The following is an 18,350-nucleotide window of genomic DNA, read 5'->3' as shown; positions in this document are numbered from 1 at the left end:
TTGCTTACCTTCCGATAAATCATATGACACATAGCCACTCTTAGCTTCATGCCAGCCCGCTGTACATGATAGAAGTATAAGTGGTGCATTATAGCTAGAATAAGTGTGCACACAGACAGAGCAGCTGCGTAGCAATATGCAACATTCAAATCCATCTCATGTGAGGCATCATAGTTTTCAAAATAACTAATAATTTTCCCCAAAAATATTGGCTGAACTATTTTGAGGGTTTCCTGGAAGAAAAAGAAGGGAAAAAAAGCATCAACCATTTCATACCATACCACGCTCCCCATCTCAGTGTCCAAGCAAATAACAGCCAAGTTACTGCCACAAATTATATCCCACATTATTTTTTTATTCTCTAAAACATCAGGGCAATTTTTATAAACACGTATTCCAAAATAATTTAACCCCCATTAAAATTCAGCTTAATCTTTAAAAAGAACTCAGTCACTTACCAGTAAGAAATTTGAGGCTATAGAAGTTACATGTATATTACACTTGCATATTCAAGGATAACTTAGTGTGCCCTTTACAACCATTTACACATAGCAGGAAAAAACAACCCAAACTTCTTCAGTGGGGCATCTCCCTCAGATACACAGCATAAAGCTAAGCCTTATAAAGCAAGTCAGATGGTTTGTAAGGTCTCAAAGTACTGCACTGGAATCAGTTCTCTATTCCAAGTCCGTAACTTGGCAGCCACAGCTCAGTTTTTCAGACTCAAAGGGGCTGCAGCTCTGTCTTATTTTTCTGAGAGAGTATATGAATAGTATGGATTCTCTGAACAACTCACTATAAAATCAGCTGAGCATTACATAACCTCAAAGGTCAAATTCCACATTACTGTTAGCTAAAAAATATGCAGTGTCACATTTTATATCACTTACCTCAATCATTGTGAATATTCCAAGAACTAAGTAGGATTTCCAGTAACAAAGAATAATTGCTTTTGTTAAATGGGGTGTTTTTCCTCTCTTTTTTGCTTTTTGCACCTCTTTATCCCAGTACCTGACAAACAAAAAACAAATATGCTGGAGATGGATGGAAAACAGTAAGGCAATTACCTGGAGTAAAACAGTTTCAGACTTGCAGCAAGATTGCCACAATCACCTTTACACTCCACTTTCATTAAGAAATTAAAAAGGTAACAGGTACTAATGTTTTCTCATCAGCATACAGAGCTTGGTATCAGAGATTATTCTCCGATCATCAGACCTTCTCTCATGCCTGTCCCTAACTCCCTGTGATTTCATGAGAATGAACAGATACGGCACCATCTGCCTTTTTAAAGCATCAGCAGCAGTTCAGTCACTTCACACTCCCCACATCCCTCTGAGGGAAAGGGTTTCACCATCTGAGTGGCAATGACCTTTGTGTTAACCACGTGTCTACCCACAAGTAAGATACAATCTGTTCAGATTAAAATCAAAGACAGTAGTAATAAGAACAATGTTGTTCAGTTAAATATGAACGTGAAATTAACTGGAACTTAAGCAGACGTCTGAAAATGTACTTGTCAGACAAGAAGTCCCCCCTTGCTTCTGGAGGCTAAATATTTTTTGCCAGGCCCTCTGACTTCGCTTGTTTGAGGACTGCAATTAGTTGTGAAAACCAATTTTATTCTTTTGTAACATGGCACACAAGTTTGAAGTATACAGTATGGATGGGAAAACATAACTTCTTAATCTTTACCTGCTTTTTTTTATTAAAAGGATGATAGCTATTGTCTGAATAAACGCTTCAGAATCAGAACTGAAACTACACAGATTCTTTTTTGTTGGCCAAAGAGAAGAAGCTGCTTCCTCCAGTGGCTATTTATGAATTATATTCTTTGCTTCGGAGCCAAGTCCAGTAAAGAATAAAAAAGAACCTTTTTTCTTTTGGCATGCTGTATTTTCTACCACTTCCTGACTCATGGAAAGTGTGTGCTTTTACTGTAAGAATCATTGGAAAGAATTCACCTTCCTCTATAGTGCACTCCCTGAACAGCTTCAAGACACATCCCTGACTTTGGCAAAGATCTCAAGCCAGAAAGTCTCTCTTTCTTCAGCTTCCTCAGCTGTGGCAGGGTGATATAAGAACTGGCCAAAATCTCGCATTTTTTGGATTCCTTTCACTCCTTGAGGAGTCTCCTGTCCTAACCAAACCATTAGGAATGTTGATTTGCTCTACATCCTTCAGTATTAAGGCCAGTCTATTAATACATAAATTACCATTCGCTGGGAGAGACCTCTTCCTCTATTAAACAAAATTGTTATTTGAATACAAAAACCTCTCTCTATTCAAAGGTTCAAGACAATTTATGAGGGCTGCTCCAAAAGTAATGCCTCCTATTTCATTAAGCTGGTGGTAGGGTAAACTGAATCTGCCCACTAATTCCATGTTGTTGCCATGTGACGGATGGCAACAGAGGGGCAATCTTTCAAAATGGCATCTGACATGGACATGCAAATGAAGCAAATGGGTGTCACTGAACTCTTCCACATGGAAACAATGGCACCCAAAGACATTCATCGAACACCTATGGAGACCAAGCAGTGAGTGGGTGGTGCACTTCAGCAGTGGCAGAAGCAGCGTGAAAGATCAGGTATGCTCCAGATGGCCATGCATAGCTGTTACACCAGAAAACGAAGCAGCATGACATCCACACAAACTGATGGATGACGACTAGAGAACTGTAAATGAATACTGGCTTCAGTGCATTTAAAATTCTGGTAGCAGTGCTGGAATACTACAAAGTTTGCATCAGGTGAGTTCCACGAATGTTTACACAGGAACAGAAAGAAAAGCGTATGCAAGCTTGTGAGGCCCTACTGAATTCACAAAAGGCTGAAGGCGACAGTTTCCTGGATAACATCATTACTGGTGATGAGACACAGCATCACCACTGCAAGCCCCAGCCAAAATGGCAGTCCACTGAGTGGACACATGAATTCCCTGCCAAAGAAAACGGGCAAGCCACTGCCCTCAGCAGGTAATGTGATGTTAAGCATGCTTTGGGCTAGGAAAGGAGTAATCCTTCTCTGGATTTCCTGGAACCTAGAAAAACCATCATCTCTGATGACTACATCAAAACGCTGACTAAGCTGAAGGCTTAAACTTCCAGAGTTGGATCAGCAACGAAGACATCGTGCTATTCCAGACTGAAGACTGTTAAGCACATTGCTGATAGTGGCTAGACTGACTGTCCTACAGCACCCACTATAAAATCTGGATTCGGCACCTTCTGACTTTTATCTGTTCAGGTTGATAAAAGATGAACTGTGTGGGCAACATTTTCCTTGCAATTATGCTGTTATAGCAGCTCTGAAACAGTGGGTCATCTCTGCTGGTACGCATTTTTTATGAGTGCAGCACGTAGGCTCTTGTTCACTGCTGGCAAAAATGCATAGCTAACAGTGGTGACTTGAAAAACGGTGTCATGTAGCTGAGAGTTTGCTCTATAGAATAGTGTTATTGTGTTCTTTGTATTTGTTGTAGCTTCCATGGAAATAAACAGATGGCATTAATTTCAGAGCAACACTGGACAAGAGTTCAAGAAACATTTGGATGTTCTACTGAGGGGCATGGTTTAGTGGGAAATATTGATGGTGGGTACACAGTGGGACTGGATGATCTTGGAGGTCTTTTCCAACCTTTGCAATTCTATGACTGGGAGATACATCACTATTACAAGAAAAAAGAAAAAATTCTCATTATTTATAAACATGTGAAGTAGATACAGCTCTCACTGAATTCATCTTGTTCTCCAAAAACATGACAAAAACATTTTTTGTTGCTTCTATGAAGAGAAGTTTTAACAGTTTTCATAGTTATTGTACATTAAGACCAAAAGACCTGCATTAATTTATTAAGGACTACCACAATAACAGCTGACAAAAAGCCTTCATTACCAATTCTACAAAGTACCAGACAAATGACATAACAGGAATACTCTAATATACCTTCATTATGTATAATGAGAAGAAATGAAAATGTCCCCATGGTAAAATTTCTGAATGCTACTCTTTGCTATCCGGAATTGTTAACAACAGACCTTGTTAAACTTTACAGCAACCTCTTCAAATTTTAGAACACGAATAAAACCTCACATTCATCAACAGAAAAAACAACGAAACAGAACGATGATTTTACTCCTTACCACTGTAAGTCCTCCCCAAGCTTCTTCGAGGAATCTTCTGGCAGCACTTTGTACATATCATCTTCTTCAAGTTTCCGTTTGTGGCCAATAATAAATAATGGATTCAGCCACCTATTTAAATACCAATGATTCGTAAATGGATCAGCAGACCAAAAGAGTAATTAATTTCCCCACCCGTTTCTTCTTTCTTTTAGCCCCTTCTTCCTTCCTCTTCACAAGCATCACTCAACATCCACATATTTCATAGAATTTATCTTCACAAACCCTAACAAAGTAAGTCATCTTCATTTTACAACATCCTAAAGTAGTTTATGCCTCTCAGAACCTTAGCTTCAGGCATCAAAGATAGTCAATGCAATTTTCAGACTCAAGGCAATTTATTCAGTGTTTACTTATATTTATGGAAAATTAACATTCCTTTAAATATTTATGGAAAAACAGAACTTAAACCAATTATTATAATATGGACAGAACCATGCATAAAACTATACTATATATTTTAAAAAAACACACTTGTAATTTGCATGGGTGTTCATTTATATGGGAGAAAAAGTAAATCATGTACAAGTTCCACATTTACAAATATTAAATGTCAGTAATTTAAAGACAACCACACCAATGTAAAAATGGATAAATAATGTTTTATTACTAGGACACAGCTGGAAATATAAACACAAAGCGCAACATCACATTAGAAAGGATACTAAGAAATGAGTAGACTCAAAGAAGGAAAATATTTTCTAACAGCTCTATTTCCTCAAGTACTCAGATTTATTCTAAAAGCTCAGTATTTAATGAAAGAGAGGAATTGTTACAGTGCTGCTGCTGTCGTTTTGTAAGAAAAGGCAACTGATTCTTATGGCTCCCATCCACTTTGAGATAGTCCCTGTTCTATCATTTTTTAAAATGAAATAGTAGTGTAGTAAGACTAGCTTTTATGCACACAGAAACTTCTTCAATATTGAAAAACAGGTGAAGTAGACCTAAATAGCTTCAGTTGCATCCCACAGAGCAGGCATAAGTACGAGAAAGCACAACAGCAACAATATCATTCATGAGGTAGAGTAAAAGAGAATGATACCTATGAAACACACATGCCTTAGAAGCAATGGGGAGGCTGTAGAAAATGCATTTTGCCACTTGATATCTTTTAATCCCTAATATTTGGTTTTACGGTGGAGTGTGAACTCCAGCTCTCATGCTTGTTCCCTAGAAGCATTTTCTAGGTTGGCCATCACAAACAGAACGAAGAGGTCAGAGAAGGACCCATTTTGGAAAAACATTTTTCTTTTTAACCTCATGACATGATACTTGTCTATTGTCAATTGTTCACGAAAGCTCATAACCGCTGTTCAGTTTCTGCTGCCTAATTATTCTCTGACTTCAACACAGCTTTTACTAGAACACCTGGAGCACTAGATGAAGAGTATTCTTTTCTTGAAGGCATGCACATGAGAATTCAAGACTGCAGTGGTTTGCAATGAGGACAGTTATTATTCACAACCACAACAGTGGTTATGGATACTCATCAACGAGCTTTGCATTTCTTGCTCAGGCATGCTCCAGTTTAACTTTGTATACACTGGCATATGAGAAGTTTGTTGGTTTGTTTCAGAGAGGGTGGCAAGACAAGTCAAATGCTTCAAGAGGGGGCACGGAGTTTCTTCAAGGCATAACTGTCCCAACAGCCTTCCCACAGGCTCCATGGTAGGACTGTATGTGACAAATGGGATCTATGCTTCTCTTTCACTGCTCAGCATGTCAGTGCACAGTATTTATCTAACTCATTCGAAGATTAAGTCTCTGTCCTTAAAGCAGCATCACTGATGCTCAACAGCCTGTTCTGAACTCTTAGAGGGAGTACTGAAGATCTGTGCCATCCATGAGATGTTAAGTCCTCCATGTATGTTAAACGTACAATTAGAAATAGAAAAACACACCAACTGTTGCTTAAACTGTACAAACAACACAGTATCAGGACCCAAATCACTGCCACAGCTTCTCTAAAGGACCAAGATTCTCTGGGCTGCTTCAAAAGATGCATGGTCATCAGGGCGAGGGAGACGATCCTGTCCATCTACTCTGTACTGGTGAGACCACCTGGAGTTCTGCATCCAGATGTGGAGTCCTTAGAACAGCAGAGACATGGACCTGTTGGAGCGCATCCAGCAAAGGGCCATAAAAATGATCCAAGGGATGGAACATCACCCCTACAAGGACAGGCTGAGAGCTGGGGCTGTTCAGCCTGGAGAAGAGAAGGTTGCAGGGAGACCTGAGAGGGGCTCTTTTAGTATCTGAAGGGGGGCTATAAGAAAGAAGGAGACAGACTCTTTATCAGGTTCCTGGAAGTCAAGCTGGACAGGGCTCTAAGCAACCTGATCTAGCTATAGGTGTTTCTGTTCAATGCTGGGGTTTGATTAAATAACCTTTAAAGGTCCTTTCCAACTAAAATGATTCTACGGTTCTCAAAGATCCTTTGCTCCTGCCATGAGAAGAGCTTTTGCACAGTTCGACACAAACATCTCCATCAAATCATCTCCATTAAATCACATCTGGGGTTCAACACTGAGCTCTTGCTACTGACTATGGATCTAAAGCAAACGTGGGGGAAATGATCCCAAGGTCCATACACCGATTTCTGCCTGCTGGATGGGAGAAGGCTCTCCTTGGCTCCAGCACAGCCATGGGAAGCATCTGCAGCCTTCAGTCGGCTCCTGTGGTCAGTCTCAGGTGTTCCTCCTCTTGCAGCATTGCAACTAGTCTGCAGTCTACCCACAAACAGGCCAAAGGTCTCCTTTCTAACAGAGCAGGATAGACTACAAGTAATCTTCCCTGCCTCCTTTGTAAGTATGACGATGAGGTTGTGCTTTCAGGAAAATAAAGAAAGATCAAACCTTCTCACAGCAATGGAATCAGTTATGATACTCCGCTAGCTACTCACGTCAAAGTGGTGAAAACCAAAATTGTTCTGACACTTAAAGTTAACAAGGAGCGTAAAGAAGATATTTAATGACATGCAACACAATGCACACCTGGGCAGTGGGGAAATGCATTAAAAAATAAAGCAGTGCTCCCGGTTTTGCTCCACAGAACAACATTTTCACAACCGTACTTGTACAAGCATGGTGAAAAACTACAGCAAGGCTGTGGAAGAATGATGCTTCTGTTGAGGACAACTGCTCTACCCTAACACCAGTTTGACTCAGCGCTGCAGCCACCAGTAGCAGACAGCGTTGCCACTGCCGAGGTGCATTCCACTTGAAGAGGGACTGGATGAACAGGATATCATTGCAGATCTCACATTTACAGGAGAGCCAGAGGGTCACAGCTTCTCTTTCAGACCTAAGCTGTCAAAAAAACCTTACTGATGACACCTCCACCTCCGTTGAATTCGTATGGTTTGCAGCAAATCCCTTCTCACCTCTCACTCTGCGTGGTCCAGATTAATCAAGTACTGTACACAATATGACATTTAATTTCCAAATTAAGTAGGAGGAGATAATAACAGAAGGTAAAAAAAAACTGCCAACATGTCAGTTTTTTTCAGACTCTTGGTCCCATTTAGGAATACCACCAATTCATGGCTTCTTATATTTCTCCATTAGTTAAAACTGCGGTCTTAAAAACAATAATATATTGCACCATAACATCTGCTTTAACACTAAAAAAAAAAACAAAAACAACTAGGAAAAGCAATTCAGAGTAGGCAGAAAAGGTAGTAATTCATTTTGTAACTTATTATCATAGTGGACAACACAACAGCAGGGTTAAGGGTAGGTTTAGCCTAGGTATTAGGAAGAAATTCTTTATTGTGAGGGTGGTGAGACACTGGCACAGGTTCCCCAGGTAGGCTGTGGATACCCCCTCCCTGGAAGCACTTGAGACCAGGCTGGATGGGGCTGTGAGCAACCAGGTCTAGCAGGGGGTATCCCTGCCTATAGCAGGTTATTGGAACTGGGTCTTAAAAGATCTTGAAAACTTTCCAATCCAAACCATTCTATGATGATGGCAAAGTCTCAGAATTAATCCACAAGTCTTTGTGGTGTCAGGAAAAAAATACAGAATAAAATAAAAAATAAAATAAAGTATTAAAAAAATATTAATATAATCATGTATTGTTGAGCTTTCCAGTACCACAGTGATTTCCTTTATCTGCCTCTACAAGAGATTCTATCCACTGGGACACTAAGCACACAGACAACATTTACTTAAGTTAAACACAACTCTGGATCTTGGAAAGACACACCAGGGTAAGTTATAGTCTTATGTTTTTGCAGTCTTGCTTTGATTCTTACATCAGTCTCAGTTAAACTTCTCAAAAACATCATAATTTATAAAATATTATAATAGTACTTTCATACAGGTTGGAAAAAAGGCTCAAAATCTCGCAGGAACCCAAACCAGCCACTAGTCTTCATACAATCAAGTAAGGCACAGCTATGCACACTGCCCTATTTAATGCGCAAATAAAATCCATGTAGCGGAATATCTACCAAAGTCATTTCTACATTGCTTAAATAAACAATTAAAGTTACCTATACATTCATGATACATACCTTTAACTTGATTACATCTTCTTACTCTCATGCAAAGCAATGAGATAACTGCTACAGAGGTCTTAACGCTATGAAAGCTTTTAATAATACGCTGTGTTACTCCAGACTGTATTTCAAGTGTTAAATCTTTTCCAAATTTCAAATATGTTCAGTCCTTGAAGAGTATTTAGCCCAGGAGCGAGGTCTTCTATTTGTCCACCACAAATTCTCAGCACAGCAAGTTCAGTCTATGTTAATTGCTGACGTGGTTTGAACTTCATGCTGGAAGGTCTACTTCCAGACAGAAGAATTAACAGATATTCATGTTCAGACATTAAAGGAAGAATTTCCATCAAGATGCCACATTTGAGAGCAGATTACACCATGTGGAATTCTCTCTACCAAGCGCAGAATTGAGGCCATCCTGTTCCACACAGCCAGTTATTCATGTCACACAGTCACAACAAGCAAACAAACCAGGCTGTTTCCTTGCCCGAAGGCTCAGTTACATTAAAGAATACTGTAAGAGGACTGTTATGAAGGTAGGAAACATAAGGCAATGGCCTACACAAAGAACATCTCTGCAACCTCAACAGTCCAATATACAGACAGCGGTATGTACTACTCCTTTCATCCCTAAGATGGGCACAAAATGGCCTCGTTACTCACCTCCTGCCAGAAGGAAGAAAGATGAGGTGTTGTGGGAAGGAAAAACTTGCACCTCAACCCTACATCGCTGCATTTCAACTTACTCAAACAAAAATAGGTGTGCTCGGTCATCATTTCACTTTCCCCAGATACCTTCCTAAATATTTTGAATATATTTTTTGTACATTACAGCCTCCTTTTAGCCACTCCTTCAAAACACAGCATTCACATGTTGCTTTTCAAAGAGCACGGTCCCATTTTTTGCTAGCACAAACTACACATAAACATGGGAATGTTTGGAAGAACCCTGAGTACCCTCTGTACTGCAGGGAATGCTTCTGCTCTATCAAGACAATCAGCTGATCAAAGACATCAGCCTGGAGAGAAGCCCAGAATTATCCCTTGTCACTGCCAGAATATTGATGTCACCAGGAACAAAGATTTAAAAAGAAAAAAATCACTTGTAAACCTGGTGCAATCCCAAGAGATATCCAACTGCAAAGCAGTAACTCGCTGCTCTGAACCCAAGAAACGTCCCACCTCTACAGCAGTGCCTTGGGCACCGATAAAAATATAAAATGATTCATTTCTGAACGGACAAAGACCATAACATAAACACTCACTTCCTGCACTTTCCTACTCCTGGGCCCTGACATTACACACCCTGTAACATTACAACACAGCCAACTAGCCACAGTTTACTTGGTTGTTCAACAAAGTGCAATTTTTACTTGCTGTTATTAAAGAAATTACCCGGTATTTTGGAGAGATTCCAATGAGTCTCCAGGAAAAAAGATAAGAAAGGGTTTTCTTATCAGTATAAGAGAAGCAAGACTTCAAGTGGAGGTCTGAAGCTTCCTCATCAAAATAGCACATGAGAGAATCAGGGACTCCTATCAACAGGCAGGGCTGTTATGTAATCAAAATAGTCATGCTACACTGATACACAACAGAAAATTTCCTAAATGAGAAAGCTGTTAAATCAGATTTGCCAGTGTCCCAAATGATCTCCTCTTCAGTCAAGAAGGAAATACAGTACGTAGGCTTATCCAGTTCATCAGCCCAGGAAGGGGACTTGCTGTACCCTGGATCTGTATGGTGTCCTGCTTGCAAACGCCCTGGCGCTGGTCCACCCCTCTCCACACTGGGGCTGTCAATGGGTACTAGGACTGATACCCACACTGGGTCTCACCAGCTGTACCCCCTTGGGTAAGGGCACTGCTATCTGTCACTCACAGCTCATAGACAGAGATAGAACAAAACAGATCGTAGAATGGCCTGGGTTGAAAAGGACCACAGTGATCATCTAGTTTCAACCCCCCTGCTACGTGCAGGGCTGCCAACCAGCAGACCAGGCTGCCCAGAGTCACATCCAGCCTGGCCTTGAATGCCTCCAGGGATGGGGCATCAACAACCTCCTCGGGCAACCTGTTCCAGTGCGTCACCCCAGAAACGACATAATTGTCTATCGCTAAAATCTTAAGACACCTTCTGGACAAGTGCAAAGTTTGACTACCACCAGTTTCCCAAAAGGCCTTATTTCATCACAAAATCAAAAGACCAGACTCTTCTGACTAAACAATTCTGTAAAAAAGCGAAACTAAAATAACTTTAACTATGGCGTAACTTTACAGTGCCCAGTAAAAGCCACATCCTGTATGTTTTCATCAGTTAATGCCTTAGGGAAGTGGTTTACAAGCTACATTTTCCCCATTCTTCCTAAGCCTATTTGTAAATTACATTACAAGCATCACTGTTTATACTCAATGTCCAGTTATTTTTCCAAAGTTGCACAGGAGAGTCTTTGTTTACTCAAATTCTTCCACAACACAAGGATCTAGGATTTCACCTCCTGAGCTGCTTGGAAGCACTACTTTGATCACTAAGCTGCAAAGGAACATGCATTTCTTGCTCTTTAGTCACCCACTTTGGAGCTGATTTTCCGTAAAACAAAATGAGTTTCCTCATGGGACCTTTTGATAACAAATCTACACTGCTTATCCTCCACAGCTTACACCAGGTACCTACATGCTCTTTTTTTGTACTGTTCTTTAACCAGCGTCACAGAACCTCAAGATGGCTTAGGTCGGAAGGGACTTTCAAGATCATCCAGCCCAACCCCATGCCTTGGGCATGGGCTGCCACTCACCAGCAGCTCAGGCTGCCCAGCACCCATCCAACCTGCCCTTAAGCACCTCCAGGGATGGGGCAACCCTTCTGGGCAGCCCATGCCAGTGCCTCACTGCCCTGTGAATAAAGAATTTCATCCTAACATGCAATCAAAATCTCTCCTCTTTTATTTTAAAGCCATTCCCTTTGTTCTATTACTTTCTACCCATGTAAAATGTTTATACCCCTCCTGTTTATAAGCTCCCTTAAAATACTGGGAGGCTGCAATGAAGACTCCCTGGAGCGTTCTTTTCTTCAAGTTAAACAAGCACTGCTCCCTCAACCTTTCTTCCTAAGTGCTCCAGCCCTCTGATCATCTTCATGGCCTTCCTCTGGACCCTCTCCAACAGCTCCTCATCATTCTTGTTCTGGGGGCCCCAGGCGAGGACACAGCATTCCAGGTGGAGCCTCACAAGGGCAGAGCAGAGGGGGACAATCACCTCCCTCACCCTGCTGGCCTCTTTTGATGCAGCCCAGGATACCATTGATTTTCTGGGCTGCAAGCACACACTGCTGGCTCACGTCCAGCTTTTTTTTCACCTGACATGACCCCCAAGTCCTTCTCCATGGGGCTGTTCTCATCCCAGTCCGTAGGCATATCTGGGATTGCCCCAACATGGCTCCATGATGCAACTACAAGCTCTACATCAGCAGCACATACCCAGAAGTGCTACATCCTTGCCTTTAGTCCAGAGGAGCACTGTTGCGATGGGATGGACAGACAAGGTACAGACACCACTTCAACTCACTGTAATCACCATGTAATTTCTTTTCCTAAGCTATCGCTATTGCACATGCTCACTCATTCCCCTCAGCCAGCTGCCCTTTCACACTTCCCCTTACCAAGGCAGTCATCAACAATAATTAAACATATTAAGTCCTGGTATATTTCCAGGTGCTTTTCAAACAGTGTTTTCAACAGACTGTAAGAGAGTTCTTCAACTGAGCAGAAAAGAACTGGTCATCCAAACAAACTCCTAATCTCCAATGAGATCTCTCTAACTGCTCTAACAGTTGGAGCAGGCAGCTTCTTCACTGTTGCAAAATGCATCTAAAAATTGTTATAGCTCCCTTAAGTGTTCAACACAAAAAAAAAGCGGCCATAAGCAACAACAAAACACATCACGGATTAGATCCCAACAACAAAGTTAATCAGAAGGTCTACAGTTGAGATTAATGGCGACTCATTTCAGTTTCCAAAGAAACCTTCTGCTATCAATTTCTTTATTAACTACTCTTTCCATTCCCAATGGCAAGAGGAAGAATTGAATGACCTGCGAGCTCACACTGCTACTACAAGTGGTTGAATAGGGACATGGAAAGAAAATAAACAAACAGGTGATTACTCCTTTTGACTCTCCGCTCCCAGAAACCATATTTTGCTATCTGCCTCCTCCACTCTTAAGGCCTGTTCTGGAACTACATGAAACAAAATCCTATTAAGGAAAAAAAATATATATCCAAACCAACAATAAATAAAAATACCCAACAGTACAACACACTCCTAACTTTGACGTGTTGCATGGATTACAGGAGGAACACCTTCTCTAAGAGATGACTGAGCATGGCTAGGACATTTCAAAGGCAAATAGCTGCAGTGTTTTGTCAAATGGTTCCTTTAGTTGTGTATCTAAACACAGATACTTACTGTAGATAGCAAATGCCAACGTTCCTGTAGTATCTACGCCCTTATCATAGTTGACATGATTTATACATAAGCTATGATTTTCAAGCAGCGTTTTCTTCCATAAAGTACAGCTATCTTGCAATAAAATGAGCAAAACTTACGGTCAAGAGAATGATTCAGATGTGACTGCAGCATATTGAATATCTTACAAATGAACAAACAAGGCATTCTTTTTATAAAAAGACGTACGTATGGCCCTCAGTCTTCTTTCAACTGGGAGGAAAAAAGGAGAAGCAAGTCTGATTTCATTCCTTGTCTATTGAAAATGCATTTTCTGTTTATCCATACTGAAAATGCTTACACTTTTGCTTCAAGTTTTCCATAGTATCTAGACAGTCCTGCTAAAAAAGCCACCCTGTACCAACAAATCAGTAAATGAACTAAAAATCTGCTGAGATAGCTGTCTCAGATCCTTATAAAGCAGAAACCTAAACTGGGACATTCCAAGTGGGAATTCACCAAGTATTACACAAAGTATCAGGCCAAATCTGAAAGTCTGATGCTGTTTGATATTTTCATTTGCTAACTGAAGGAAACCTCAAATCTTCAAGGCAAGCCTCTTCAACTGTCACCATAAGGAACACACATCAGTTTTAACAGTGGTGTTGCTGGACCTTTCTAGGAAGGCAATGAATTCCCTGTATAATTCCTTCCTACACAAGGCAGGACATGCCAGGTCATGGAACCAAAGTGCAAGTGACACCCAGACTGACTCAAGGCCCAGCTGAATCAGTTGATGGCCCTTCTGACTCTAAGCTCTGGGGCAACTGAGGAGGAAGAATTTAAGAGCGTATTTTCACTGGTACAAGAGAGGTTCATGGCACGAGTGGATCTGGTCAGATAGAAACAGCTACACACTGTACAACCTCCGCCAAAAAACATGGTGCCTTCATGTCTGTGCTTACTGGATTCTGTTCGTGCTTAAATCCAAGGGCAAAGATGGTTTTTATTGTTCTCCCACTACACTCCATTCAGATCAGTCAAGAGGTCTCAGTCATTCTGTCATTTTCCCTAGCGCATGCTCTTAGTAAGCCAACAGCAATGCTGTAGACACCAAAAGGTAATCACAAAAGCTATTTACTGCTTATTATGGTAACTGCTTAGATACCACAGAACAAGTTTTCAGTTCTGTCACTGCCAGGCTGGGACAGAATTATTCTCATTAGACATTAGTATTGAAAATAAATTATAAATACAGAAAATTTAATAGCTGTTTCTTTCACTTCTCTGAACAAAAACGCTGGATTCCCTTTTCAGGGTGTTCCTGCTTGCTCTCTTTCTCATGTTATTAATGGCTCAAAACTTATCCCATTGTAAAAATTTAGTCATAACGTGTTTTATAACTTACCACAGGAGAGGATTCACTGCCTGAAGAGTGCTTAAAAACCCAAACGCTGTACAGTTAGAACATCTCTGATTATTCAAGAGAGCAAATGCTATATGTTAACAACAGTATACCAACTGCTACTTAATGAGCACGCAAGCTTCAAGACAGAACAACAGTTATAAATATCCTTACTGTACAGCTATTAATTTAATAGTACTGAACAACCCCTCAGCAGAAAAAAAAGAGATGTGAAATGAGCCAGTCTGAGATTCACAAAGCATGAAGTCTAAAGCATTTTAAACTCGAAACGCTTTCCAGACCGAACAGATGTTTGAACATCAAAAGCACTGAGTGAAACTGTCTTTCAGGGCCCTCCAACAAAGAAAGCAAATCCTCCTATCAATCCTTCAAAGCCCTCGTTCCCACCAGCAAACTGAGCCAGCAACAAAACAAGTCTCACAAATGAAGTACATCAGAAATATATCTGAGTGCTGCTAACTGTGTAACTATCAGACAGATGAGAAGTTTGGTAAGCACAGAAACTCACCACTCTGGAGGTCAGTAGATAAAGCAGTAACTGCAACATCCAAAACAACAATTTGGGCTTTGATAACTTTACAGTAACATAGATAATTCAGCGAGAGCTATGGAAAACAGGAGTATTTTGCAGCCACTTTCATCTTCGTAATCTTGTCATAAATAGTTCATTCACATAACATCCAGCCTAGAATTACAGAAGGGATGCACTATAAAAGAACAACATTCGCACACAATCTAGGTGCTCCTCTTTCCCATGAACGTATTGCTGGAGAGTTTAATGTTCATCAAGCTCGTACTTGTCAAAGTCACAACCCCAAAAGCAAGAAGACAAGCTTTGAACAATGGGAGAAGAATGTCTTCAGCCTACACACTCATTACCCTAGTTTTATAATTCACTGAAAACACGACTTCTTTTCTTTCCCTGGGAGTTTGATCTTGTTTCCGCAAGGCAGAATAATTTTAGCTTTTCTTCTGCACTACTGGCAACAAAAGAGGAGGGCGGTTTCTTGCAATGGCAAAACTGCACTTTAGGAGCAATAAAAAAGGAAAGAAAGAGAAAAAAAAAAGGACAGCTACCTGCTGTGCCCTATCTTCTATCCTCAACGATAACACCTGGCACTCAGAGAGCAGAGCAGGCACACTCCTGCAACCACATGACTGCAGCTCCCAGGACCGCCTCCACCAGCACCGCTTTTCCAGTTCTCCAGCTGGAAACATCTCAGAGCATCCCGCGTGAAGAAGCAGCCTCACGGCAGGCTGTTAGATGCTGGACGCTTGGTAGGAAAAAAGGGATGTTTCTGAAGGTGGCCCTTCAAATCAATTTATAGCTAAAGGGTGTTTAAATACTTCTTGATTTTACCTAAAGCCATACAAACTTGTAGAAAAGTGGAACTCCCAACCTACTCCTCCATTTAAACCACTGTTAGATCTCATTTCAGTGGCAGTTTTCACTAAGAAAACAGCAGTGCTTTCTGACTTGCAAATAACAAGGATATATATGATACTATGATATACAGGTGGGTTGTTGTTTTTTTGTTGTTGTTTTTTATTTTGATGATCACATGCAAGAAAAGAGGCTTCAGAAGACCAAACCCATTGCTGTGAAGTAGTCTGGAGGCCTCACAAGCAGCATATGAGGCAATTTCTCCCATTTCTTCAGGTGTTGTTTTCTTTTCCCCAACCCCCTTTGCTTCCAGGCTTCCTAGCAATGCTGTGTCCAACATGGGCATTCCTAGTGTTAAAACCTTACACAAGTATACCCCCATATTCCCACTAATTAGTCAGGACTTATAAAAACCCTCTACCTTCCAAAAAGAATTCCTGCACCTGCTCAGCATGGCCTTCAGGATCCCAGAACATTACTTGTGTTGCAGAACTGAGTGCTATGCTCTCACCCTCCTCTCCTACACGTGCTCTGGGCTCAGAGAACTGCCCTGCTGTCTTCCAAAGGGATCTGCCCTGACAGACGAGTTGATGCTCTTCCATTTCACCTTGAGCGTCCTTTCCTAGCGCCTTTCAGAGCAATAAAACTGTCGGGAAGTAACTCCTCACTGCCCTATTACACGTGCTATGTCGAGGTCCCCGCTAACACGAGCGCCGCCTTTGCCGCAGGGGCCACCCGGCCCCAACCGCCTGGCGAGCCGGCGGCACCCCATCTTCGCTCCGCCACACCTGAGGCCTTCAGCCAGTCGCCCCCTTCTCCAGCGAGCTCCGCACACCGCAATGTTTCAGACACAGCCTGGCCGAAGGATGGAAGGAAAGCCCCGCGCCGTGTAAGAGAGCGGCGGAAGATGCCGACCCGCGGCCCGTTACGTGAAGGGAGGGGCGGCGCGGAGCGGGGAGACGAGGAGCAGCCGCAGCGCGCTGCCCGCCGGCCCCGCGGCACCCCACGTGCGGCGGCAGAGCCGTGGGGCCGCGCCCGCTGCGTGAGGGCGGCGGTGCTCGCGGGAGGCCCCGGGGCCGCGGCCGCCAGGCGGCTTCCCCCCGGGCGGCAGTACCGCCCGCTGCCGCCTTCACCTCGGATGACCTCGCTCCGCCTCGGCCGCCCCCCGCGGAAGCCACCTGCGCTCGGGGTCTGCCCGAGCCGCCCCCACCGCTCCGAGCCTCGTGGCGGCCGGGACCCATCCCTCCCCGCGCCGCGTGGCCGGGGCTCAGCATCTCCCCGGGTCGGCCGCGTGCCCGGCGCTCACCAGAAGAAGAGCCGGGAGCAGAGGTTGGCATCCCGCAGCGGGTTGGGTTTCTCCTCGCGGGGTACCGCTTCCATGCCGCCCGCCGCTCTGCGCCGCCCCGCGTTGCTCCAGCCCGCCGGCGGCAGCGCACGACTCCAGGCGACTTCCCACCGCGGCAGCCGCCGCCGCTGTGCCGCCGGTCGGTGCTGTTTCCGGGACAGCCGGCACTCCCGCCCCGGCCCTCCTCCAGCCCGCCCCGCAGGACGCCTCCTGCCGGCCCGGCTCCCCGCGCGCAGGCCGCGGCCGGGAGCTACCGGCAGCAGCGAGGGGAGGGAGCGGGCTGAGAGGGACCGCCGTGCCCTGCCCGGCGGCTCTTGGTTCCGCAGCGTGGGACCGGCTCTGTTCACGTCTGTCCGCCGTGGGTGACCCCTGTGTGCCCCACAAGGCTCGAAGAAAGGCTTGAAGCCGGCTGTAGTTTGTATTGTGTTCCCGACACAACGCTGCAGCCGTTGATGTTGACATCTCTGACGCTGCTTGTGCTGCCTGCTCTGGTCAGTGTGTGCTTATTAAACTGCTGCTGGTGAAATGCTTTGCCGTTCTCACGGTGCCGGTGGATCCATAGGAGGCAGAAGGACACCTAGGCCAGGAGCAAGGCAACCTGAATCACAGAATCAGATTCATTACAGTTGGAGAAGACCACTAAGATCATTTAGTCCAGCTGTCAAACCATTACAGTCGTGCTCACTAACCCTGTCCCTCAGTGTCACACCTACATGTCACCTCCAGGGACTGCGACTCAGCACTTTTTTAGAGATGAACTTTTTCCTAATACCCAGCCTGAATCTCCCTTGGCACAATTTCAGGCCATTCACTCTCATCACTGTTACCTGGGAGAAGAGGCTGACCTCCGTCTCACCACAGCCTCCCTTCAGGTAGTTGTAGAGAGCAATGAAGTCTTCCCTGAGCCTCCTCCAGACTGAATAATCCCAGCTCCCTCAGCCACTCCTCGTAAGACTTGTGCTTCAGACCCCTCACAGCTTCACTGTTTTTCTCTTGACATGCTAAGGACTAACATGTCTTTCTTGTAGTGAGGGGCCCAAAACTGAACACAGCACTCAACATGCAGTGATGC

General features: G+C 43.3%; 1 protein-coding gene across 1 annotated transcript in view; it reads right to left on the bottom strand.

Annotated features, from left to right (window-relative positions):
• The window catches only part of ABCC4 (ATP binding cassette subfamily C member 4 (PEL blood group)), a 140,275-nt gene extending 122,838 nt beyond the window's left edge, over positions 1–17,437 (bottom strand). The window contains exons 1-4 of the mRNA XM_072353449.1: positions 17,240–17,437; positions 4,145–4,255; positions 891–1,011; positions 9–233 (exon numbers count right to left, since the gene is read on the bottom strand). Coding sequence (XP_072209550.1) covers positions 9–233; positions 891–1,011; positions 4,145–4,255; positions 17,240–17,313 — 531 coding nt within the window. The 5' untranslated portion in view covers positions 17,314–17,437. The remainder of the gene's footprint in view (positions 1–8; positions 234–890; positions 1,012–4,144; positions 4,256–17,239) is intronic.
• Between the last annotated feature and the right edge of the window lie 913 nt (positions 17,438–18,350).

Source organism: Excalfactoria chinensis, chromosome 1, assembly GCF_039878825.1.
Source record: "Excalfactoria chinensis isolate bCotChi1 chromosome 1, bCotChi1.hap2, whole genome shotgun sequence".
NCBI lineage: Eukaryota > Metazoa > Chordata > Aves > Galliformes > Phasianidae > Excalfactoria > Excalfactoria chinensis.
The sequence above is the reverse complement of the archived record's forward strand: the minus strand, read 5'-3'. Positions and strand labels throughout refer to the sequence as shown.